The sequence below is a fragment of the Salvelinus fontinalis genome, chromosome 6 (assembly GCF_029448725.1).
Source record: "Salvelinus fontinalis isolate EN_2023a chromosome 6, ASM2944872v1, whole genome shotgun sequence".
Lineage (NCBI taxonomy): Eukaryota > Metazoa > Chordata > Actinopteri > Salmoniformes > Salmonidae > Salvelinus > Salvelinus fontinalis.
The window spans coordinates 83,823,369-83,851,211 of NC_074670.1; the positions used below are offsets into that span (position 1 = coordinate 83,823,369).

General features: G+C 47.0%; 1 protein-coding gene across 3 annotated transcripts in view; it reads left to right on the plus strand.

The window, feature by feature from the left end:
* Positions 1 to 27,843, plus strand: part of sncb (synuclein, beta) — a 42,955-nt gene that overhangs the window by 12,546 nt on the left and 2,566 nt on the right. For all 3 annotated transcript variants that reach the window (XM_055927848.1, XM_055927849.1, XM_055927850.1), the window contains exons 3-5: positions 11,428 to 11,457; positions 20,012 to 20,097; positions 23,932 to 24,015. In XM_055927848.1, the coding sequence (XP_055783823.1) occupies positions 11,428 to 11,457; positions 20,012 to 20,097; positions 23,932 to 24,015 (200 nt within the window). The remainder of the gene's footprint in view (positions 1 to 11,427; positions 11,458 to 20,011; positions 20,098 to 23,931; positions 24,016 to 27,843) is intronic.

The following is a 27,843-nucleotide window of genomic DNA, read 5'->3' on the forward strand; positions in this document are numbered from 1 at the left end:
AAACATACATAGACAATACTAGAAACATGTACTCCACACAAACCCATATACTATACACCATAACCCCTTTACCAAATAAACACCCAAAACTAACAAAACATAAACATTCCCCATGTCACACCCTGACCTAACTAAAATAATAAAGAAAACAAAGAATAATAAGGCCAGGGCGTGACAATAATTTGTAAAAAATGTGTATAATTTTCTTTTCACTTTGATACTAGAGAGTATTTTGTCTTTATCAATGACCAAGAATTACAATTAAATCTATTTCAAACCCACTTGAATAATGCAACAAAATGTGAAAGAAGTTCAAGGAGGTGCAGTCATTATATACAGTAGGCCCTGTATCTTCCTGTCTTTCTTTAGAAAATCAAGGTCGCGTTCAGTAGGGAACATCGTAGCAAACGTTTTGCAATGGAAAGTAATAATCTGTGTTTGTTTTTACTCTATTTCAAAACATTTTCCACCTACTGATCAGGACCGTGGGCTGTAGTGGTACAGAGGTCGTCGAACCTGACCTGCATGGGGCAGGGGAGAGGGGAGAGGGAGGAGGGGTGAGAGGATGGAGGAGAGGGGTAGAGGTAGAGGGGAGGTATTGGAGATGGGGGTTAGGGAGGAGGGGTGAAAGAAGATGGAGGAGAGGGGTAGACGTAGAGGGGAGGTATTGGGGATAGGGGTTAGGGAGGAGGGGTGAGAGGATGGAGGAGAGGGGTAGACGTAGAGGGGAGGTATTGGAGATAGGGGTTAGGGAGGAGGGGTGAGAGGATGGAGGAGAGGGGTAGAGGTAGAGGGTAGGTATTGGAGATAGGGGTTAGGGAGGAGGGGTGAAAGAGGATGGAGGAGAGGGGTAGAGGTAGAGGGTAGGTATTCGAGATAGGGGTTAGGGAGGAGGGGTGAAAGAGGATGGAGGAGAGGGGTAGAGGTAGAGGGTAGGTATTGGAGATAGGGGTTAGGGAGGAGGGGTGAAAGAGGATGGAGGAGAGGGGTAGAGGTAGAGGGTAGGTATTGGAGATAGGGGTTAGGGAGGAGGGGTGAAAGAGGATGGAGGAGAGGGGTAGAGGTAGAGGGTAGGTATTGGAGATAGGGGTTAGGGAGGAGGGGTGAAAGAGGATGGAGGAGAGGGGTAGAGGTAGAGGGTAGGTATTGGAGATAGGGGTTAGGGAGGAGGGGTCAAAGAGGATGGAGGAGAGGGGTAGAGGTAGAGGGTAGGTATTGGAGATAGGGGTTAGGGAGGAGGGGTGAAAGAGGATGGAGGAGAGGGGTAGAGGTAGAGGGTAGGTATTCGAGATAGGGGTTAGGGAGGAGGGGTGAGAGGATGGAGGAGAGGGGTAGACGTAGAGGGGAGGTATTGGAGATAGGGGTTAGGGAGGAGGGGTGAGAGGATGGAGGAGAGGGGTAGAGGTAGAGGGTAGGTATTGGAGATAGGGGTTAGGGAGGAGGGGTGAAAGAGGATGGAGGAGAGGGGTAGAGGTAGAGGGTAGGTATTCGAGATAGGGGTTAGGGAGGAGGGGTGAAAGAGGATGGAGGAGAGGGGTAGAGGTAGAGGGTAGGTATTCGAGATAGGGGTTAGGGAGGAGGGGTGAAAGAGGATGGAGGAGAGGGGTAGAGGTAGAGGGTAGGTATTGGAGATAGGGGTTAGGGAGGAGGGGTGAAAGAGGATGGAGGAGAGGGGTAGAGGTAGAGGGTAGGTATTGGAGATAGGGGTTAGGGAGGAGGGGTGAGAGGATGGAGGAGAGGGGTAGAGGTAGAGGGTAGGTATTGGAGATAGGGGTTAGGGAGGAGGGGTCAAAGAGGATGGAGGAGAGGGGTAGAGGTAGAGGGTAGGTATTGGAGATAGGGGTTAGGGAGGAGGGGTGAAAGAGGATGGAGGAGAGGGGTAGAGGTAGAGGGTAGGTATTGGAGATAGGGGTTAGGGAGGAGGGGTGAAAGAGGATGGAGGAGAGGGGTAGAGGTAGAGGGTAGGTATTCGAGATAGGGGTTAGGGAGGAGGGGTGAAAGAGGATGGAGGAGAGGGGTAGAGGTAGAGGGTAGGTATTGGAGATAGGGGTTAGGGAGGAGGGGTGAAAGAGGATGGAGGAGAGGGGTAGAGGTAGAGGGTAGGTATTGGAGATAGGGGTTAGGGAGGAGGGGTGAAAGAGGATGGAGGAGAGGGGTAGAGGTAGAGGGTAGGTATTGGAGATAGGGGTTAGGGAGGAGGGGTCAAAGAGGATGGAGGAGAGGGGTAGAGGTAGAGGGTAGGTATTGGAGATAGGGGTTAGGGAGGAGGGGTGAAAGAGGATGGAGGAGAGGGGTAGAGGTAGAGGGTAGGTATTGGAGATAGGGGTTAGGGAGGAGGGGTGAAAGAGGATGGAGGAGAGGGGTAGAGGTAGAGGGTAGGTATTGGAGATAGGGGTTAGGGAGGAGGGGTGAAAGAGGATGGAGGAGAGGGGTAGAGGTAGAGGGTAGGTATTGGAGATAGGGGTTAGGGAGGAGGGGTGAGAGGATGGAGGAGAGGGGTAGAGGTAGAGGGTAGGTATTGGAGATAGGGGTTAGGGAGGAGGGGTGAGAGGATGGAGGAGAGGGGTAGAGGTAGAGGGTAGGTATTGGAGATAGGGGTTAGGGAGGAGGGGTCAAAGAGGATGGAGGAGAGGGGTAGAGGTAGAGGGTAGGTATTGGAGATAGGGGTTAGGGAGGAGGGGTGAAAGAGGATGGAGGAGAGGGGTAGAGGTAGAGGGTAGGTATTGGAGATAGGGGTTAGGGAGGAGGGGTGAAAGAGGATGGAGGAGAGGGGTAGAGGTAGAGGGTAGGTATTGGAGATAGGGGTTAGGGAGGAGGGGTGAGAGGATGGAGGAGAGGGGTAGAGGTAGAGGGGAGGTATTGGAGATAGGGGTTAGGGAGGAGGGGTGAAAGAGGATGAAGGATGGAGGAGGAGGAAGAGGGGAGGTACTGAACCAAGGGTGAGAGGAGGAGGGGTGAGGAATTGGACCAAGAGGTGTGGAGAGGGGGGAGGTAGATGGGAGGGGGGAGCTATGGGTGAAGACAGCAGGCCATCGTGCCTTATGTCAATGTATTAGGTTAGTATGGTGACAGCTTGTGAGTCAGGGACACAGTGAGAAGCTGTCTCCAGGGCAACAGAGGGACAATTACAGGGCTTTATGTTGTCTTCAATAACGCTAACTAATTAGCTGCTAACAGAGATGTGCATAGAATGTGCATAGAATGTGCATAGAATAAGTTCTATTTGCAGTATGTATAGAGTATACAGGTATACATGTATAGAGAATGTTACAGATGTATAGACTACCTGTGTCTGACGTAAATTATGATATGTACAGTACAGTATGTATATAATGGACGCCAGAAGTCAAAGCCCAGATACAGATGGATCTATAGCAGTGATGACAAACATCCGGCCCACGAGGGAGTCCAATCCGGCCCACGAGGGAGTCCAATCCGGCCCGGGGAGGTATCCGAAACAATATACTGAAAAATGACTAAAAACAAAGTGAAACTGTGTAGAAATGTCTAATGTATAAACATCCGTTTCTTGACCGCTGTCCAGCGCGCTAATAATCACCCAAATGAAGGAATGGGTAGACGAGAATGTGATTGGTGAAGGACGGGTGAATAGAGAAGTCGATAGGTCGACGGACCACTTTTGACAGCTGCTGTTGTAGACGGACTAGCCAGCTTAGCAGACTGCCTAGAGAGGAGAGGAGAGGGGTGCGGCGAACGGGAGGGGGAAGAGAGTGGAGCGGGAGGGGGAGGGAAGGTTAGAGATCCTAATGGAGCTACCCACCTCTAAAAGCACAGACATTTGAACATGCTGTTCCTGGTTGTAGAAAATTGAAAAAATTATGTTATTCAACGCAACTTACTTTAGCTATTATTCAAACGCTCCTCAGTTTCATACCTTTTCATGATAAGTGGCCATTATCGTTTTTCCATCCCAGCAGAAAAACAAGAGAGTACAGCAGAGTGGAATGAGAAAACCATAGGACACCTCATTATATCGTCTTCCAGGACTTCTCTTTAGTGTACAGTACCTGTCTGTCTGTCTGTCTGTCTGTCTGTCTGTCTGTCTGTCTGTCTGTCTGTGTCTCTCTCTCTCTCTCTCTCTCTCTCTCTCTCTCTCTCTCTCTCTCTCTCTGTCTCTCTCTCTCTCTCTCTCTCTCTCTCTCTCTCTCTCTCTCTCTCTCTCTCTCTCTCTCTCTCTCTGTCTCTCTCTCTGTGTCTCTCTCTGTCTCTCTCTCTCTCTCTCTCTCTCTCTCTCTCTCTCTCTCTCTCTCTGTGTCTCTGTGTCTCTCTCTCTGTGTCTCTCTCTCTCTCTCTGTCTCTCTCTCTCTCTCTCTCTCTCTCTCTCTCCCCCAGCTCTCTGTTTAGGTGCTCTTCTTTTGCAAGAGGCTATCCTTCATCACCCAACTCTGTTAGGGAGGAGTACGGGATGTTATCACGGGGCAGCAGATAGACAGGGGACAGTAAGGGATGTTATCACGGGGCAGCAGATAGACAGGGGACAGTAAGGGATGTTATCACAGATAGACAGGGGACAGTACGGGATGTTATCACGGGGCAGCAGATAGACAGGGGACAGTAAGGGATGTTATCACAGATAGACAGGGGACAGTACGGGATGTTATCACGGGGCAGCAGATAGACAGGGGACAGTAAGGGATGTTATCACAGGGCAGCAGATAGACAGGGGGCAGTAAGGGATGTTATCACAGGGCAGCAGATAGACAGGGGACAGTACGGGATGTTATCACAGATAGACAGGGGGCAGTAAGGGATGTTATCACAGGGCAGCAGATAGACAGGGGACAGTAAGGGATGTTATCACAGGGCAGCAGATAGACAGGGGGCAGTAAGGGATGTTATCACAGGGCAGCAGATAGACAGGGGGCAGTAAGGGATGTTATCACAGGGCAGCAGATAGACAGGGGACAGTAAGGGATGTTATCACAGGGCAGCAGATAGACAGGGGACAGTAAGGGATGTTATCACAGGGCAGCAGATAGACAGGGGACAGTACGGGATGTTATCACAGGGAAGCAGATAGACAGGGGGCAGTAAGGGATGTTATCACAGATAGACAGGGGACAGTAAGGGATGTTATCACAGTGCAGCAGATAGACAGGGAGCAGTAAGGGATGTTATCACAGATAGACAGGGGACAGTAAGGGATGTTATCACAGATAGACAGGGGACAGTAAGGGATGTTATCACGGGGCAGCAGATAGACAGGGGACAGTAAGGGATGTTATCACAGGGAAGCAGATAGACAGGGGGCAGTAAGGGATGTTATCACAGGGAAGCAGATAGACAGGGGACAGTACGGGATGTTATCACAGGGAAGCAGATAGACAGGGGGCAGTAAGGGATGTTATCACAGATAGACAGGGGACAGTAAGGGATGTTATCACAGATAGACAGGGGACAGTAAGGGATGTTATCACAGGGAAGCAGATAGACAGGGGACAGTAAGGGATGTTATCACAGGGCAGCAGATAGACAGGGGACAGTAAGGGATGTTATCACAGGGCAGCAGATAGACAGGGGACAGTAAGGGATGTTATCACAGGGCAGCAGATAGACAGGGGACAGTAAGGGATGTTATCACAGGGCAGCAGATAGACAGGGGACAGTAAGGGATGTTATCACAGATAGACAGGGGACAGTAAGGGATGTTATCACAGGGCAGCAGATAGACAGGGGACAGTACGGGATGTTATCACGGGGAAGCAGATAGACAGGGGGCAGTAAGGGATGTTATCACAGATAGACAGGGGACAGTAAGGGATGTTATCACGGGGCAGCAGATAGACAGGGGACAGTACGGGATGTTATCACAGGGAAGCAGATAGACAGGGGGCAGTAAGGGATGTTATCACAGGGAAGCAGATAGACAGGGGACAGTAAGGGATGTTATCACAGGGCAGCAGATAGACAGGGGACAGTAAGGGATGTTATCACAGGACAGCAGATAGACAGGGGACAGTAAGGGATGTTATCACAGGGCAGCAGATAGACAGGGGACAGTACGGGATGTTATCACAGGGAAGCAGATAGACAGGGGACAGTAAGGGATGTTATCACGGGGCAGCAGATAGACAGGGGGCAGTAAGGGATGTTATCACAGATAGACAGGGGACAGTAAGGGATGTTATCACAGGGCAGCAGATAGACAGGGGACAGTAAGGGATGTTATCACAGGGCAGCAGATAGACAGGGGGCAGTAAGGGATGTTATCACAGATAGACAGGGGACAGTAAGGGATGTTATCACAGGGCAGCAGATAGACAGGGGACAGTAAGGGATGTTATCACAGTGCAGCAGATAGACAGGGGACAGTAAGGGATGTTATCACAGATAGACAGGGGACAGTAAGGGATGTTATCACAGGGCAGCAGATAGACAGGGAGGAGTACGGGATGTTATCACAGATAGACAGGGGACAGTAAGGGATGTTATCACAGGGCAGCAGATAGACAGGGGACAGTAAGGGATGTTATCACGGGGCAGCAGATAGACAGGGAGCAGTAAGGGATGTTATCACAGGGAAGCAGATAGACAGGGGCAGTAAGGGATGTTATCACAGTGCAGCAGATAGACAGGGGACAGTAAGGGATGTTATCACAGATAGACAGGGGACAGTAAGGGATGTTATCACAGTGCAGCAGATAGACAGGGGACAGTAAGGGATGTTATCACAGTGCAGCAGATAGACAGGGGACAGTAAGGGATGTTATCACAGATAGACAGGGGACAGTAAGGGATGTTATCACAGTGCAGCAGATAGACAGGGGACAGTAAGGGATGTTATCACAGGGCAGCAGATAGACAGGGGACAGTAAGGGATGTTATCACAGGGCAGCAGATAGACAGGGGACAGTACGGGATGTTATCACAGGGAAGCAGATAGACAGGGGGCAGTAAGGGATGTTATCACAGGGCAGCAGATAGACAGGGGACAGTACGGGATGTTATCACAGATAGACAGGGGACAGTAAGGGATGTTATCACAGGGCAGTAGACAGGCGACAGTAAGGGATGTTATCACGGGGCAGCAGATAGACAGGGGACAGTAAGGGATGTTATCACAGATAGACAGGGGACAGTAAGGGATGTTATCACGGGGCAGCAGATAGACAGGGGACAGTAAGGGATGTTATCACAGGGCAGCAGATAGACAGGGGACAGTAAGGGATGTTATCACGGGGCAGCAGATAGACAGGGGGCAGTACGGGATGTTATCACAGATAGACAGGGGACAGTAAGGGATGTTATCACAGGGCAGCAGATAGACAGGGGACAGTAAGGGATGTTATCACAGGGCAGCATATAGACAGGGGACAGTACGGGATGTTATCACAGGGCAGCAGATAGACAGGGGACAGTAAGGGATGTTATCACAGGGCAGCAGATAGACAGGGGACAGTAAGGGATGTTATCACAGATAGACAGGGGACAGTAAGGGATGTTATCACGGGGCAGCAGATAGACAGGGAGCAGTAAGGGATGTTATCACAGGGAAGCAGATAGACAGGGGACAGTAAGGGATGTTATCACAGGGCAGCAGATAGACAGGGGACAGTAAGGGATGTTATCACAGGGCAGCAGATAGACAGGGGACAGTAAGGGATGTTATCACAGATAGACAGGGGACAGTAAGGGATGTTATCACAGTGCAGCAGATAGACAGGGGACAGTAAGGGATGTTATCACAGGGCAGCAGATAGACAGGGGACAGTAAGGGATGTTATCACAGGGCAGCAGATAGACAGGGGACAGTAAGGGATGTTATCACAGATAGACAGGGGACAGTAAGGGATGTTATCACAGATAGACAGGGGATAGTAAGGGATGTTATCACAGGGCAGCAGATAGACAGGGGACAGTAAGGGATGTTATCACAGGGAAGCAGATAGACAGGGGACAGTAAGGGATGTTATCACAGGGCAGCAGATAGACAGGGGACAGTAAGGGATGTTATCACAGGGCAGCAGATAGACAGGGGACAGTAAGGGATGTTATCACAGGGCAGCAGATAGACAGGGGACAGTAAGGGATGTTATCACAGGGCAGCAGATAGACAGGGGACAGTAAGGGATGTTATCACGGGGCAGCAGATAGACAGGGGGCAGTAAGGGATGTTATCACGGGGCAGCAGATAGACAGGGGACAGTAAGGGATGTTATCACGGGGCAGCAGATAGACAGGGGACAGTAAGGGATGTTATCACAGGGCAGCAGATAGACAGGGGGCAGTAAGGGATGTTATCACAGGGCAGCAGATAGACAGGGGACAGTAAGGGATGTTATCACGGGGCAGCAGATAGACAGGGGACAGTAAGGGATGTTATCACAGGGCAGCAGATAGACAGGGGGCAGTAAGGGATGTTATCACGGGGCAGCAGATAGACAGGGGACAGTAAGGGATGTTATCACAGGACAGCAGATAGACAGGGGACAGTAAGGGATGTTATCACGGGGCAGCAGATAGACAGGGGGCAGTAAGGGATGTTATCACAGGGAAGCAGATAGACAGGGGGCAGTAAGGGATGTTATCACAGATAGACAGGGGACAGTAAGGGATGTTATCACAGGGCAGCAGATAGACAGGGGACAGTAAGGGATGTTATCACAGGGCAGCAGATAGACAGGGGACAGTAAGGGATGTTATCACGGGGCAGCAGATAGACAGGGGACAGTAAGGGATGTTATCACGGGGCAGCAGATAGACAGGGGACAGTAAGGGATGTTATCACAGGGAAGCAGATAGACAGGGGACAGTAAGGGATGTTATCACGGGGCAGCAGATAGACAGGGGATAGTAAGGGATGTTATCACAGGGAAGCAGATAGACAGGGGACAGTAAGGGATGTTATCACAGGGAAGCAGATAGACAGGGGACAGTAAGGGATGTTATCACAGATAGACAGGGGACAGTAAGGGATGTTATCACGGGGCAGCAGATAGACAGGGGACAGTAAGGGATGTTATCACAGATAGACAGGGGACAGTAAGGGATGTTATCACAGGGAAGCAGATAGACAGGGGACAGTAAGGGATGTTATCACGGGGCAGCAGATAGACAGGGGACAGTACGGGATGTTATCACAGGGCAGTAGACAGGGGACAGTAAGGGATGTTATCACGGGCAGCAGATAGACAGGGGACAGTACGGGATGTTATCACGGGGCAGCAGATAGACAGGGGGCAGTAAGGGATGTTATCACGGGGCAGCAGATAGACAGGGGACAGTACGGGATGTTATCATGGGGCAGCAGATAGACAGGGAGCAGTAAGGGATGTTATCACAGGGCAGCAGATAGACACTGGACAGTAAGGGATGTTATCACGGGGCAGCAGATAGACAGGGGACAGTACGGGATGTTATCACAGGGCAGCAGATAGACAGGGGGCAGTAAGGGATGTTATCACACATAGACAGGGGACAGTAAGGGATGTTATCACGGGGCAGCAGATAGACAGGGGACAGTAAGGGATGTTATCACAGGGCAGCAGATACACAGGGGACAGTAAGGGATGTTATCACGGGGCAGCAGATAGACAGGGGACAGTAAGGGATGTTATCACAGGGCAGCAGATAGACAGGGGACAGTAAGGGATGTTATCACAGGGCAGCAGATAGACAGGGGACAGTAAGGGATGTTATCACGGGGCAGCAGATAGACAGGGGGCAGTAAGGGATGTTATCACGGGGCAGCAGATAGACAGGGGATAGTAAGGGGTGTTATCACAGGGCAGCAGATAGACAGGGGACAGTAAGGGATGTTATCACGGGGCAGCAGATAGACAGGGGACAGTAAGGGATGTTATCACAGGGCAGCAGATAGACAGGGGACAGTAAGGGATGTTATCACAGGGCAGCAGATAGACATGGGACAGTAAGGGATGTTATCACGGGGCAGCAGATAGACAGGGGATAGTAAGGGGTGTTATCACAGGGCAGCAGATAGACAGGGGACAGTAAGGGATGTTATGACAGGGCAGCAGATAGACAGGGGACAGTAAGGGATGTTATCACGGGGCAGCAGATAGACAGGGGACAGTAAGGGATGTTATCACAGGGCAGCAGATAGACAGGGGACAGTAAGGGATGTTATCACGGGGCAGCAGATAGACAGGGGACAGTAAGGGATGTTATCACGGGGCAGCAGATAGACAGGGGGCAGTAAGGGATGTTATCACAGGGCAGCAGATAGACAGGGGACAGTAAGGGATGTTATCACGGGGCAGCAGATAGACAGGGGACAGTAAGGGATGTTATCACAGGGCAGCAGATAGACAGGGGGCAGTAAGGGATGTTATCACGGGGCAGCAGATAGACAGGGGACAGTACGGGATGTTATCACAGGGCAGCAGATAGACAGGGGGCAGTACGGGATGTTATCACAGGGCAGCAGATAGACAGGGGGCAGTAAGGGATGTTATCACGGGGCAGCAGATAGACAGGGGCAGTACGGGATGTTATCACAAGGCAGCAGATAGACAGGGGCAGTACGGGATGTTATCACAGGGCAGCAGATAGACAGGGGGCAGTAAACACCCTCCAGAGAAATATGGACCGTTCTGAAACAGTTCCACACACATTAGTGAATTTTTCATCCAAATAATGTATCGTGGAAGGAATGGATAAAACAGACTGCTCAGAGGCTTCAATTTTCTACCTCTAGAATGAGAATGAATGTATTGTACCTTACTCCAGATGGCTCCTAGCTCTGATGGCTCCTAGCTCTGATGGCTCCTAGCTCTGATGGCTCCTAGCTCTCATGGCTCCTAGCTCTGATGGCTCCTAGCTCTGATGGCTCCTAGCTCTCATGGCTCCTAGCTCTGATGGCTCCTAGCTCTGATGGCTCCTAGCTCTGATGGCTCCTAGCTCTGATGGCTCCTAGTTCTGATGGCTCCTAGCTCTGATGGCTCCTAGCTCTGATGGCTCCTAGCTCTGATGGCTCCTAGCTCTGATGGCTCCTAGCTCTGAAGTTAACCCAAACTCTCTCTCTCTCCATATCACGACTCTGGGTGCTCTTCGCTCAGCTCATCCTCGTCACTAGAGCACCGTCACTCATCTGTCTGTCTGGTCTCTGACTGACTGGTCTGTCTGTCTGTCTAGTAAAGCATTAGAGGTTTGTTGATACGGTAATGCCTCATTTACTGTATGTGCAGTAGGAATATGAGGAATATGCTGGTAACTCTATTGAGAGTGATAATTATCATTATGTATGGCAATGTAGGATTGGAAGGTAGTAAGACATGATGTTTGATAATGGAGGGATAATGTAGCATTTTAATGTAGTAAAACATGATGTGTGATAATGGAGGGATAATGTAGTATTTTAATGTAGTAACACATGATGTGTGATAATGGAGGGATAATGTAATATTTTAATGTAGTAACATTTGTATTTTTCTCTCTTGTCAGGCACCAAGGCCAAAGATGGTGTTGGTTCAGGTAAATGTACTGTTGAGTCTCTGGTTCAGACAGTGACATCAGTGTTACCAGTATCACAACAGCAAGATACTCAGTCTCGTCCAAGTTTCAATCAAGTTAGCCTGGATCACAAAACAAGTTTGACCTGCTTCTGGTGCACAAACCAAACAGGATTAGACTGGTAAAGATATTACGCCTTAGAGACTAGTGTACTAGAGAACAAACCAAACAGGATTAGACTGGTAAAGATATTACGCCTTAGAGACTAGTGTACTAGAGAACAAACCAAACAGGATTAGACTGGTAAAGATATTACTCCTTAGAGACTAGTGTACTAGAGAACAAACCAAACAGGATTAGACTGGTAAAGATATTACTCCTTAGAGACTAGTGTACTAGAGAACAAACCAAACAGGATTAGACTGGTAAAGATATTACGCCTTAGAGACTAGTGTACTAGAGAACAAACCAAACAGGATTAGACTGGTAAAGATATTACGCCTTAGAGACTAGTGTACTAGAGAACAAACCAAACAGGATTAGACTGGTAAAGATATTACGCCTTAGAGACTAGTGTACTAGAGAACAAACCAAACAGGATTAGACTGGTAAAGATATTACTCCTTAGAGACTAGTGTACTAGAGAACAAACCAAACAGGATTAGACTGGTAAAGATATTACGCCTTAGAGACTAGTGTACTAGAGAACAAACCAAACAGGATTAGACTGGTAAAGATATTACGCCTTAGAGACTAGTGTACTAGAGAACAAACCAAACAGGATTAGACTGGTAAAGATATTACGCCTTAGAGACTAGTGTACTAGAGAACAAACCAAACAGGATTAGACTGGTAAAGATATTACGTCTTAGAGACTAGTGTACTAGAGAACAAACCAAACAGGATTAGACTGGTAAAGATATTACGCCTTAGAGACTAGTGTACTAGAGAACAAACCAAACAGGATTAGTTTCACGATCTTTCAAGATCGAACCCAGAAGCAGACCAGGACAAGGAGCGTAGGAAGAAGGTGAGTATTTATTTACAGTTAAATGTGAAAAGGTAGATATATCCAGATGGCGTAACGGGCAGCGGTGGTGAGTAGATGAGGAAATAGGTGAATCCAATGTAGTAGTAGAATCCTCTGTCAACCAGGCGGGAATGGAGAGAATGATCCAGGTGAGTAACTGAAGGCAAAACAAACGGAGTTAAGTTCAAGGCAAGCAATACGTAAATGAAAACAACAAAACAAATACTATCCAACTGGAGTCTGGTACTCAGGCACAACATACTGTTCATGGCTAACGATCCGGCAGGGAATGGAAGTCAGGTCAGAGTTTTTGAAGGGTAGAGATGATGATCAGGACAGGTGTGCAGATTACTGACGGGAAACAGGTGCGGGTGAAATCAATCTCCCAATGAGCTAATTCGCCCGGCAACCAGACAGGGTGCGTTCCAGGACACCTGAAACACACTCCAGGACAGACACACAGGCAAACCCAGACTCAGGAAGCGGGATTCGTGACAGTACCCCCCCTCCGACGAACGCCACCGGCCGGACTACCTGGAACGCCAGGATGGAGGCGGTAGAAGTCACGAATCAGGTCGTCATCCAGAATCTGTCGCCGAGGAATCCAACTCCTCTCCTCTGGACCATATCCTTCCCAATCCACTAGATACTGGTACCCTCGACCCCGCCGTCTGGAGTCCATGATGCGGCGCACCGTGTAGACAGGACCACCTCCGATCATCCGAGGAGGAGGAGGACGAGGAGGAGGAGGCAACAGAGGACTGAGGTGAACCGGCTTGAGACAGGAGACATGAAAAGTGGGATGCACTCTAAGTGTTGCAGGCAACTTGAGTCGAACCACCACAGGATTTATGATTCTCTCCACTACAAACGGACCAATGAACTTAGGTGACAACTTCCTTGACTCCGTCCGTAGAGGAAGATCCCGTGTAGCCAACCAAACCTTATCTCCAACCGTATAAGCTGGGGCAGGAATACGGCGACGGTTCGCCTGTATCTGATACCGGTCAGAAACTCTAAGGAGAGCCTTCCTGGCCCGATGCCAGGTCCGGTGGCAACGACGAATATGGGTCTGGACGGAGGGAACCGAGAGATCCCTCTCTTGAGAAGGAAACAAAGGAGGTTGGTATCCGTAAAGGCATTGGAAGGGGGACATCCCAGTGGCAGATGAAGGAAGGGTATTATGGGCATACTCAACCCAGGGTAATTGAGATGACCAAGAGGTGGGATCAGAGGAGACAAGACAACGCAGCGTGGACTCCATCTTCTGGTTGGCTCTCTCCGCTTGACCATTAGATTGTGGGTGAAATCCAGAAGTGAGACTGACTGTAGCTCCAATGGCCAAACAGAAGGATTTCCAGACAGCAGAGGTAAACTGAGGACCACGGTCAGACACAATGTCACTGGGCAATCCATGAACCCTGAAAACCTCCCTGACCAGGATCTCGGACGTCTCCGTAGCCGATGGAAGCTTGGAGAGAGGAACAAAATGAGCAAACTTGCTGAATCTGTCCACAATAGTCAGAATGACCGTGTTCCCAACAGAAGGGGGCAATCCCGTGACAAAATCCAGGGCCAAATGCGACCAAGGTCGCCGAGGAATAGGTAGGGGGTGAAGAAGCCCAGAGCTGGGCCGATTGGTACTCTTGTTCTGGGCACAAACAGGACATGCGGCAACAAACCTCCGGGTATCTTCTCCCATGGCAGGCCACCAAAAACGTCTGCGCAGTAATGCCATAGTCCGAGCAATGCCAGGGTGACAAGCTATCTTGCTGGCGTGGGACCACTGAAGGACAGCAGAACGGACCGACTCGGGTACGAACAACCGACCGGGTGGACCGTTACCGGGGCCGGGCTGCGTCCGAAGGGCCGCCATCACATCCTCCTCTATCCTCCATGTAACGGCTCCCACGACCACGTTCTGGGGAAGAATCGTCTCAGTCTTGACCCCACTCTCCTCCGTCTTAGAGAACATCCGGGACAAGGCGTCCGCCTTCCCGTTCTTCGACCCAGGTCGGAACGTCAGGGAAAAATTGAAACGTCCAAAAAACAAAGCCCACCTGGCCTGACGGGCGTTGAGACGTTTAGCCGATTGTACGTAAGCCAGATTCTTGTGGTCAGTCCAAACCACAAACGGTTGCTCCGCTCCCTCCAACCAGTGACGCCACTCCTCCAAGGCAAGCTTCACAGCGAGAAGCTCCCGGTTACCCACATCGTAGTTTCTTTCAGCTGGAGAAAGACGACCAGAGTAGAAAGCGCAGGGATGGAGTTTACCGTCAGTGGAGCTACGCTGGGACAGGATGGCGCCCACACCCACATCAGAAGCATCCACCTCCACAACGAACTGACGGGAAGTGTCAGGTTGAGAGAGAATCGGGGCGTTGGTGAATCGGCTCTTCATGTCCAGAAATGCTCGGTCTGCCTCAGGAGTCCAACAGAACTTTCTGGTGCAAGACGTCAGGGCAGTTAAAGGTGCAGCCACCCGGCTGTAGTCACGGATAAACCTCCGATAAAAATTTGCAAACCCCAGGAATCTCTGGAGCTGCAATCTTGTACCGGGCTGGACCCAATCCCGAACTGCCCGAACCTTCTCTTGGTCCATCTTGATCTCTCCCCTGGATATGATGTACCCGAGGAAGGACGTTGTGTGGGCGTGAAAATCACACATCTCAGCCTTCACGAACAGACGGTTCTCCAATAACCGCTGCAGGACCTGCTTGACATGCAGAACGTGGCTAGAAAGCTCCTTTGAGAAGATGAGGATATCATCCAGGTAAACGAACACAAAAATACCAATCATATCTCTCAGAACGTCATTCACCAAACTTTGGAACACCGCCGGAGCGTTGGTCAGTCCAAACGGCATCACCTGGTATTCAAAATGTCCCATCGGAGTATTGAACCCAGTCAACCACTCGTCCCCCTCCTTGATCCGAACCAAATGATAAGCATTACGTAAATCAAGCTTCGTAAAAACCGTAGCACCCTGTAAGGAATCGAAAGCCGAGCTCATCAAGGGCAGGGGATACTTGTTCTTAACCGTAATATCATTCAAACCCCGATAATCAATACACGGTCGAAGAGAGCCATCCTTCTTGCTCACAAAAAAAAATCCTGCTCCCAAAGGTGATGACGATGGCCGAATGAGACCAGTAGCTAGAGACTCCTTGATGTAGGTCTCCAAGGCCTCACGTTCCGGTCGAGAGATACTGTATAACCGTCCCTTGGGAAAGGCAGATCCAGGAAACAGATTAATCGCACAATCATAAGGTCGGTGGGGAGGAAGGGACAGAGCCTTCTGTTTACTGAATACTTCTCCCAACTCGTGATAGGTTTCTGGAACCAGGGACAAATCAGGAGAAGCAGAGTCACTGACCTGACTGAAAAATAGCAGGAGAACAGGCCGTCCTAAGGCAGTTAGCATGACAATCAATGCTCCAACTAGTTACCTTCCCTGTCACCCAATCAAACGAGGGATTGTGTTCCTTCAGCCAGGGGTAACCAAGAACCAGAGGAACATGGGGCGAGGACAAAATGAAGAAAGAGATAAACTCTGAATGATTTCCCGACACCAACATCTTAACCGGTTCAGTCCTCATAGTGATCCGTGCCAGACTACTGCCGTTCAGAGTGGTTGCTTCAATGGCTTCCGGCAATAGCTCCTTGGAAAGCCCCAGCTGTTCCACCAAGTCGGCATCCATAAAGCTGCCATCGGCACCTGAATCGATAAAAGCGTTCATGTCAAAATTCTGATCCTTATTCATAAGGGTCGCAGGAAAACGGCGTCTGACAAGATCCTTAAGAGATTGAATCTGGCTCGCTAACGTTACTCCCACCGCTAGCGAGCCGGGCAGTTTAACGGGCGCTGTGGACAAGCGGAGATGTAATGTCCCGATCTACCACAGTAGAAACAGCTATTGGTCTCACGTCTACGTTGGCGCTCCTCCTTAGTTAGCCCGTGTCGCCCCACTTGCATTGGTTCAGAATCTGGTTGCAAGACTCCTCCACTAATCCCGTGTGGAGAACAATGATCAATACGCCCTGGTTCACCTCCTGAACCGAATGGTAACCGAGTTGCAGAATGATTGGATGGGCCCCACTGCTTCTCCCTCCTCTCTCGGACTCTATTATCTACCCGCATAGATAAAGCGACCAAGCTGTCCAGGTCACTAGGCTCTGGATAAGATATCAGCTCGTCCTTGAGTTCCTCTGACAACCCCTTGTAAAAAACCGCTTGTAGTGACTCCTCATTCCAACCACTCTCCACAGCCAATGTCCTGAACTCAATCATAAAATCTGCCAAACTGCGATCTCCTTGGCGAAGAGAGAACAAACGTTTAGCTGCATCCTTACCTCGGACTGGATGATCAAAAAGCTTTCTCATCTCTCCTGTGAACTCCTGATATGAAGCCGTGCAGGTTCCCTGTCGTTCCCAAACGGCTGAAGCCCATTCCAGAGCTCTTCCACGCAACAGTACAATAACAAAGGCTATCCTAGCCTTGTCAGTGGCGTAAGAATGGGGCTGTAGATCAAACACTAACCCACACTGCATAAGAAACGAACGGCATCCTCCCAAATCCCCTTCATATTTATCAGGCGTCGGTACCTTGGGTTCACGGAAAGACACCGCTCCAGACACGGCAGGTGAGATGGGTGAAACCGGTGGTGAATGAATCGCCAGCAAACTGAGCTGATCCTGGACTTGTGTCAAGCTAGCAGATAAGTTCTGGATCGAACTCGCTATCTCCTGTAGCGCCGTATTGTGTTGTCCCAATGTCTTCCCCTGCTGGGTAATGGCATGGCAAACGGAGTCCAGGTCCGCTGGGTTCATTACTGGCCGAATCGTTCTGTCACGATCTTTCAAGATCGAACCCAGAAGCAGACCAGGACAAGGAGCGTAGGAAGAAGGTGAGTATTTATTTACAGTTAAATGTGAAAAGGTAGATATATCCAGATGGCGTAACGGGCAGCGGTGGTGGGTAGATGAGAGGAAATAGGTGAATCCAATGTAGTAGTAGAATCCTCTGTCAACCAGGCGGGAATGGAGAGAATGATCCAGGTGAGTAACTGAAGGCAAAACAAACGGAGTTAAGTTCAAGGCAAGCAATACGTAAATGAAAACAACAAAACAAATACTATCCAACTGGAGTCTGGTACTCAGGCACAACATACTGTTCATGGCTAACGATCCGGCAGGGAATGGAAGTCAGGTCAGAGTTTTTGAAGGGTAGAGATGATGATCAGGACAGGTGTGCAGATTACTGACGGGAAACAGGTGCGGGTGAAATCAATCTCCCAATGAGCTAATTCGCCCGGCAACCAGACAGGGTGCGTTCCAGGACACCTGAAACACACTCCAGGACAGACACACAGGCAAACCCAGACTCAGGAAGCGGGATTCGTGACAATTAGACTGGTAAAGATATAACACCTTAGAGACTAGTGTACTAGAGAACAAACCAAACAGGATTAGACTGGTAAAGATATTACGCCTTAGAGACTAGTGTACTAGAGAACAAACCAAACAGGATTAGACTGGTAAAGATATTACGCCTTAGAGACTAGTGTACTAGAGAACAAACCAAACAGGATTAGACTGGTAAAGATATAACTCCTTAGAGACTAGTGTACTAGAGAACAAACCAAACAGGATTAGACTGGTAAAGATATTACGCCTTAGAGACTAGTGTACTAGAGAACAAACCAAACAGGATTAGACTGGTAAAGATATTACTCCTTAGAGACTAGTGTACTAGAGAACAAACCAAACAGGATTAGACTGGTAAAGATATAACTCCTTAGAGACTAGTGTACTAGAGAACAAACAGGATTAGACTGGTAAAGATATAACTCCTTAGAGACTAGTGTACTAGAGAACAAACAGGATTAGACTGGTAAAGATATTACGCCTTAGAGACTAGTGTACTAGAGAACAAACCAAACAGGATTAGACTGGTAAAGATATAACTCCTTAGAGACTAGTGTACTAGAGAACAAACCAAACAGGATTAGACTGGTAAAGATATTACTCCTTAGAGACTAGTGTACTAGAGAACAAACCAAACAGGATTAGACTGGTAAAGATATAACTCCTTAGAGACTAGTGTACTAGAGAACAAACAGGATTAGACTGGTAAAGATATTACGCCTTAGAGACTAGTGTACTAGAGAACAAACCAAACAGGATTAGACTGGTAAAGATATTACGCCTTAGAGACTAGTGTACTAGAGAACAAACCAAACAGGATTAGACTGGTAAAGATATAACACCTTAGAGACTAGTGTACTAGAGAACAAACCAAACAGGATTAGACTGGTAAAGATATAACTCCTTAGAGACTAGTGTACTAGAGAACAAACAGGATTAGACTGGTAAAGATATTACGCCTTAGAGACTAGTGTACTAGAGAACAAACCAAACAGGATTAGACTGGTAAAGATATAACTCCTTAGAGACTAGTGTACTAGAGAACAAACCAAACAGGATTAGACTGGTAAAGATATTACTCCTTAGAGACTAGTGTACTAGAGAACAAACCAAACAGGATTAGACTGGTAAAGATATTACTCCTTAGAGACTAGTGTACTAGAGAACAAACCAAACAGGATTAGACTGGTAAAGATATTACTCCTTAGAGACTAGTGTACTAGAGAACAAACCAAACAGGATTAGACTGGTAAAGATATTACGCCTTAGAGACTAGTGTACTAGAGAACAAACCAAACAGGATTAGACTGGTAAAGATATTACGCCTTAGAGACTAGTGTACTAGAGAACAAACCAAACAGGATTAGACTGGTAAAGATATTACGCCTTAGAGACTAGTGTACTAGAGAACAAACCAAACAGGATTAGACTGGTAAAGATATTACGCCTTAGAGACTAGTGTACTAGAGAACAAACCAAACAGGATTAGACTGGTAAAGATATTACGCCTTAGAGACTAGTGTACTAGAGAACAAACCAAACAGGATTAGACTGGTAAAGATATTACGTCTTAGAGACTAGTGTACTAGAGAACAAACCAAACAGGATTAGACTGGTAAAGATATTACGCCTTAGAGACTAGTGTACTAGAGAACAAACCAAACAGGATTAGACTGGTAAAGATATTACTCCTTAGAGACTAGTGTACTAGAGAACAAACCAAACAGGATTAGACTGGTAAAGATATTACTCCTTAGAGACTAGTGTACTAGAGAACAACAACGTCAGGGGATGTGCTGTGTATGTGCATGTGTGTTAATGTGTGTACGTGCTGTGTATGTGCATGTGTAATAATGTGTGTATGTGCTGTGTATGTGCATGTGTAATAATGTGTGTATGTGCTGTGTATGTGCATGTGTAATAATGTGTGTATGTGCTGTGTATGTGCATGTGTAATAATGTGTGTATGTGCTGTGTATGTGCATATGTGTTAATGTGTGTGTGTGCTGTGTATGTGCATATGTGTTAATGTGTGTGTGTGCTGTGTATGTGCATATGTGTTAATGTGTGTGTGCGTTTGATGTGTGTGTTAATAATGTGTGTGTGTGATGTTGCAGCGAAGGACCTTGCTGGTGGAGCCATGGGGAATATCGCTGCTGCCACCGGCCTGGGGAAGAAGGACGAGTTCCCATCTGACATGAACGTACGACTAACACACACACACACACACACCCCGCAAACACACACACATGCAAACACACGCACCGCAAACACACGACACACACATGCAAACACACACACACACACACCGCAAACACACAACACACACACAACACACAAACACACACACACACACACACACACACACACACACACACACACACACACACACACACACACACACACACACACACACACACACACACACACACACACACACACACACACACACACACACACATCACCAGCCCCTATATCACTACTATATAGACTATCACCAGCCCCTATATCACTACTATATAGACTATCACCAGCCCCTATATCACTACTATATAGACTATCACCAGCCACTATATTACTATAGACTATCATCAGCCACTATATTACTATAGACTATCACCAGCCACTATATTACTATAGACTATCATCAGCCCCTATATCACTACTATATAGACTATCACCAGCCCCTATATCACTACTATATAGACTATCACCAGCCCCTATATCACTACTATATAGACTATCACCAGCCCCATTTATCACTATAGACTATCACCAGCCACTATATTACTATAGACTATCATCAGCCCCTATATCACTACTATATAGACTATCACCAGCCCCTATATCACTATAGACTATCAACAGCCCCTATATCACTACTCTATAGACTATCACCAGCCACTATATCACTATAGACTATCATCAGCCCCTATATCACTACTATATAGACTATCACCAGCCCCTATAACAATATAGACTCTCACCAGCCCCTATATCACTACTCTATAGACTATCACCAGCCACTATATCACTATAGACTATCATCAGCCCCTATATCACTACTATATAGACTATCACCAGCCACTATATCACTATAGACTATCACCAGCCCCTATATCACTACTATATAGACTATCACCAGCCCCTATATCACTACTATATAGACTATCACCAGCCACTATATCACTACTCTATAGACTATCACCAGCCACTATATCACTATAGACTATCACCAGCCCCTATATCACTACTATATAGACTATCACCAGCCACTATATCACTATAGACTATCATCAGCCCCTATATCACTATAGACTATCACCAGCCCCTATATCACTACTCTATAGACTATCACCAGCCCCTATATCACTATAGACTATCACCAGCCCCTATATCACTATAGACTATCACCAGCCCCTATATCACTACTATATAGACTATCACCAGCCCCTATATCACTATAGACTATCACCAGCCCCTATATCACTATAGACTATCACCAGCCCCTATATCACTATAGACTATCACCAGCCCCTATATCACTATAGACTATCACCAGCCCCTATATCACTATAGACTATCACCAGCCCCTATATCACTATAGACTATCACCAGCCCCTATATCACTACTATATAGACTATCATCAGCCCCTATATCACTATAGACTATCACCAGCCCCTATATCACTACTCTATAGACTATCACCAGCCCCTATATCACTATAGACTATCACCAGCCCCTATATCACTATAGACTATCACCAGCCCCTATATCACTACTATATAGACTATCACCAGCCCCTATATCACTACTATATAGACTATCACCAGCCCCTATATCACTATAGACTATCACCAGCCCCTATATCACTATAGACTATCACCAGCCCCTATATCACTACTCTATAGACTATCACCAGCCACTTTATCACTATAGACTATCACCAGCCCCTATATCACTACTATATAGACTATCACCAGCCACTTTATCACTATAGACTATCACCAGCCCCTATATCACTACTATATAGCCTATCACCAGCCCCTATATCACTATAGACTATCCCCAGCCACTATATCACTATAGACTATCACCAGCCCCTATATCACTACTCTATAGACTTTCACCAGCCACTATATCACTATAGACTATCACCAGCCCCTATATCACTACTATATAGACTATCACCAGTCCCTATATCACTACTCTATAGACTATCACCAGCCACTATATCACTATAGACTATCATCAGCCCCTATATCACTACTATATAGACTTTCACCAGCCCCTTCATCACTATAGACTATCACCAGCCACTATATTCCTATAGACTATCATCAGCCCCTATATCACTACTATATAGACTATCACCAGCCCCTATATCACTACTCTATAGACTATCACCAGCCACTATATCACTATAGACTATCACCAGCCCCTATATCACTACTATATAGACTATCACCAGTCCCTATATCACTACCTTATAGACTATCACCAGCCACTATCTCACTATAGACTATCATCAGCCCCTATATCACTACTATATAGATTATCACCAGCCCCAATTTACTACTCTATAGACTTTCACCAGCCACTATATCACTATAGACTATCACCAGCCCCTATATCACTACTATATAGACTATCACCAGTCCCTATATCACTACTCTATAGACTATCACCAGCCACTATATCACTATAGACTATCATCAGCCCCTATATCACTACTATATAGACTATCACCAGCCCCTTCATCACTATAGACTATCACCAGCCACTATATTCCTATAGACTATCATCAGCCCCTATATCACTACTATATAGACTATCACCAGCCCCTATATCACTACTCTATAGACTATCACCAGCCACTATATCACTATAGACTATCACCAGCCCCTATATCACTACTCTATAGACTATCACCAGCCCCTATATCACTATAGACTATCACCAGCCCCTATATCACTACTATATAGACTATCACCAGCCCCTATATCACTATAGACTATCACCAGCCCCTATATCACTACTATATAGACTATCACCAGCCCCTATATCACTATAGACTATCACCAGCCCCTATATCACTACTATATAGACTATCACCAGCCCCTATATCTCTATAGAATATCACCAGCCCCTATATCACTATAGAATATCACCAGCCCCTATATCACTATAGACTATCACCAGCCCCTATATCACTATAGACTATCAACAGCCACTATATCACTACTATATAGACTATCACCAGCCCCTATATCACTATAGAATATCACCAGCCCCTATATCACTATAGACTATCAACAGCCACTATATCACTACTATATAGACTATCACCAGCCACTATATCACTATAGACTATCACCAGCCCCTATATCACTATAGACTATCACCAGCCCCTATATCACTATAGACTATCAACAGCCACTATATCACTACTATATAGACTATCACCAGCCACTATATCACTAGTATATTAATATCAGCCCCTATATCACTATAGACTATCACCAGCCCCTATATCACTATAGACTTTTTTATTTAAAAAAATGTGTATGTTTCACCTTTATTTAACCAGGTAGGCTAGTTGAGAACAAGTTCTCATTTACATCTGCGACCTGGCCAAGATAGAACAAAGCAATGATTCAGTGTTGCTTGCCTCGAAACGAGCATAGAAGTAGTTTAGCTCGTCTGGTAGGCTCGTGTCACTAAGCAGCTCTCGGCTGTGCTTCCCTTTGTAGTCCGTATTATATCATCAAGAGTCCAAAGTACTTCCACTGTGTTTCCTGCCTACTGTACTGGACTATCTCTCTCTAACAGTTTACTAACACTTTATTTAATTATTTGTAAAATGAAAAGTAGTTTTTTTGGTGTGTTCGTTTTGTTTTACAATTGTCTGTCTGTCTGTGTGTGTGTGTGTGTGTGTGTGTGTGTGTGTGTGTGTGTGTGTGTGTGTGTGTGTGTGTGTGTGTGTGTGTGTGTGTGTGTGTGTGTGTGTGTGTTTGTGTGTGTGTGTATCCACAGCCTGAGGAGTATGGGCAGGAGGCCATGGAAGGAGAGCCACAGGGAGATCAGCAGGAGGGAGAGACATATGACGAGAACCAGCAGGTAAGAGGGACACACACACACACACACACACACACACTCACACACACACACACACACACACACACACACACACACACACACACACACACACACACACACACACACACACACACACACACACACACACACACACACACACACACACACACGCACACTAGAGCCATGAATTTTAAGCCCGAGCCCTACCGAGGCGTGCTTGCTTCTGCCCAAAACCCCAAATATTTGAGTAAATCCACTCGCTCCCGGCGCTCAGCTCGCTCTGTGTGCTCTCTGCTCACGGCGCTCTCAGTCTGTGAGTATCCATAGCAACGGCTCCCCTTGGGCTGCTCGATGAAGAGGCAGGAGAGAGCAGTGAGCTGTGAGCTACTTTTCATCACTCTAAAATCAAGGAACATGATTATTTTCTGTGAAATAATCTTCTTTCTGCGAAGCACTTCTGACACCATGCTATGATCTTAGTCAGACAAGATTTGACTGTACTGATCAGCGGAGCACGAGTGAATGAGCTTCAAAATATTAGTGATGAATTTAGTGATACCCGAGCCCTAACCCGATGTATATTATCCGGGCCCTGTCGGGCTTGGGTCGGGTAAGCAGAGCCCTAACGCACACAATCTCATGCACACACTCTCATGCACGCACGCACGCACGCACGCACACACACACACACACACACACACACACACACATAGTGTCAGGGGTAATGTGTTACAACAGTAAATCGTTATATAATAATATTACTTTTATACGTAACGGAGTGATACAACTCGTTACTGCCTTTAAATATTGCCATATTATTACCATTACATTTTCTAGTAACGGACCCGGGACTTTCAGAAAACATTTCCTTTCCAGGCTCGGTGTTTCCGTGATCCAATCTCCACTTGTGTCCTCATTTAGTTATCAAGCGAGAGCGGAGAAAAAAACATTTTGGAGAATGTGATGACAGCCGTCCATAATAATGGAAAAAAGACGCAACTCTGATCTTTGCTGTGATAGGGATTTAGCACTTTTGGGACTATTCCATTTGTTTCTAAACAGTAGAACTCTGTGAGTTGGCGCTTGGTCTCTCTCAATAGGTTTAGACGTTAGAGACTTTTTAAATATTTTGTATAGAGTCAAATGTTTGGACCTAAGGTATTCATTCCAGGGTTTTTCTTTATTTTTTGACTATTTTCTACATTGTAAAATAATAGTGAAAACAAACTATGAAACTACCGTACACATATGGAATCATGTAGTAAACAAAAAAGTGTTAAAGAAATCAAAATATATTTTATATTTGAGATTCATCAAAGTAGCCACCCTTTGCCTTGACGACAGCTTTGCACACTCTTTCAAATGCCAGATAGACAGGCGCAACCCCTCCAATATTGTGTGTGTGTGTGTGTGTGTGTGTGTGTGTGTGTGTGTGTGTGTGTGTGTGTGTGTGTGTGTGTGTGTGTGTGTGTGTGTGTGTGTGTGTGTGTGTGTGTGTGTGTGTGTGTGTGTGTGTGTGTGTGTGTGTGTGTGTGTGTGCGTCTGTGTGTGTGTGTGTGTGTGTGTGTGTGTGTGTGTGTGTGTGTGTGTGTGTGTGTGTGTGTGTGTGCGTCTGTGTGTGTGTGTGTGTGTGTGTGTGTGTGTGTGTGTGTGTGTGTGTGTGTGTGTGTGTGTGTGTGTGTGTGTGTGTGAGTGTGAGTGGTTGAGACAGATGGTTATTTTGGGAAGGCAGCTCTCAAGGGCAAAACAAACTGTCCTGAATGGATTCATTTGTCAAGGGAAAAAAGCACAGAGTACCGAATCGATTCATCTGGAACCTGAGAATCAGCAGGGAACCAATGACGAATCAAAGATTCATCTGGAACCTGAGAATCAGCAGGGAACCAATGACGAATCAAAGAATCTCAAAGGAGTAATCTTAAACGAACGGTTCAGAACCAATTCAGTGGTTTATTAACTGTGATGTTCTTCTGCCCTACATAAATATTTTATCGTACAAATCAATTTCAGAAAAAAATACTGCATTAAACTCCTTTCTGTTTAATGCAAATGATTCCTGCAATATTAAACTGTAAAATATCATAAAGGATAGGGAGGAATGTCTGTATTCCTCCCTATCCTTCCTCATCCTTCCTCATCGCTCTCTATTTCTCCCTTTTACAGCTCAGTCTTTATCTCCATCCTTGTCTCTCCCTCCTCTATCTCTCTCACCCTCCACCATCCCCCTATTGCTCTCACCTCCTCCCCCTTCTCCTCCTTCTCCACATCTCTCTCTCTCTCTCCCTCTCTCTCTCTCTCTCTCTCTCTCTCTCTCTCTCTCTCTCTCTCTCTCTCTCTCTCTCTCTCTCTCTCTCTCTCTCCCTCCTTTTCTCTCTCTCTCTCTCTCTCCCTCCCTTTCTCTCTCTCTCTCTCTCTCTCTCAGCATGCTATCTCTAGCTGAACGGGGTGTGGTGGTGATGACGTCAGAGTTGCAATGCATTATGGGGTAGTGTCAGAGGATTCCCTGCGTTGCTGTAAACAACATGGAGCCTTTCTGTACAGCTGATCTGCCTGAGGAGGAGGGGGAGGAGGAGGAGGAGGAGGAAGAGGGGGCGACTCCAGTCCTCGTGAGCCTGATTGGTGTCACAGTTTTCCCCCGGCACCCAACTAACACACCTGACTCCAATAATCACCTAATATTCAACTTCAGTTTAGAATATAATGTGATTAATCAGCTGTGTTTGCTAGAGATGGAGAAAAATGGTGACACCAATCAGGCCCTCGAGGAGTGGAATTGCCCACCCCTGATCTACATACAGTAGTCACATTGAGGATGTGGATGTAACGTGTGTCCCATCAATAACCACACAGTCTTCTCCATAGATAAATGACTTCAAGGCATCACTATATGAGTACCAGTGTCTGTTACCATGGAGATGTTAGAGCTAGTTGGCTAATGAGAGGACGCTACTAATACGTCTGTTCTCTGCTGTGTCCTTGGAGCAGCTCGTATCGTATACGTTAGCTAGTGCTGCCCTCTGGTGGATAAATTGAAGTATTGACACGGAAGCTGAATCTGATAATATTGTGGGGGTGGGGGGGGACCGGGGGGGGGGGACCGGGACTCGAACCCGGCTCCGGTGGAAGAGATCTGAAGATCTTGAGGAGGTTGCTAGATGTTGTGTTAAGGTCGCTCTGACGTTGTACTTCGTTATACTGTAGTGCGATGATCATTTTTCCTGACGGGTTAAAAAGAGGACATTGTGTCCTTATTGCCAGGTTGTCTTCATGGCATTCGTCTGGTTAGATCACTCTGGGTCAGAGGTTATCGGATGAGATCCAACAATTCAACTTATGTTTCTTCCATTGTTCTGCTTATGTGAACTCTGCGTCTCTCTCTCCTCTCTATTTAAATACTGTCTCCCTCTCTGAGCTCTGTCTCTCTCTCTATTTAAATACTGTCTCCCTCTCTCTGAGCTCTGTCTCTCTCTCTATTTAAATACTGTCTCCCTCTCTCTGAGCTCTGTCTCTCTCTCTATTTAAATACTGTCTCCCTCTCTCTGAGCTCTGTCTCTCTCTCTATTTAAATACTGTCTCCCTCTCTCTGAGCTCTGTCTCTCTCTCTACTTAAATACTGTCTCCCTCTCTCTGAGCTCTGTCTCTCTCTCTATTTAAATACTGTCTCCCTCTCTCTGAGCTCTGTCTCTCTCTCTATTTAAATACTGTCTCCCTCTCTCTGAGCTCTGTCTCTCTCTCTATTTAAATAATGTCTCCCTCTCTCTGAGCTCTGTCTCTCTCTCTATGTAAATACTGTCTCCCTCTCTCTGAGCTCTGTCTCTCTCTCTATTTAAATACTGTCTCCCTCTCTCT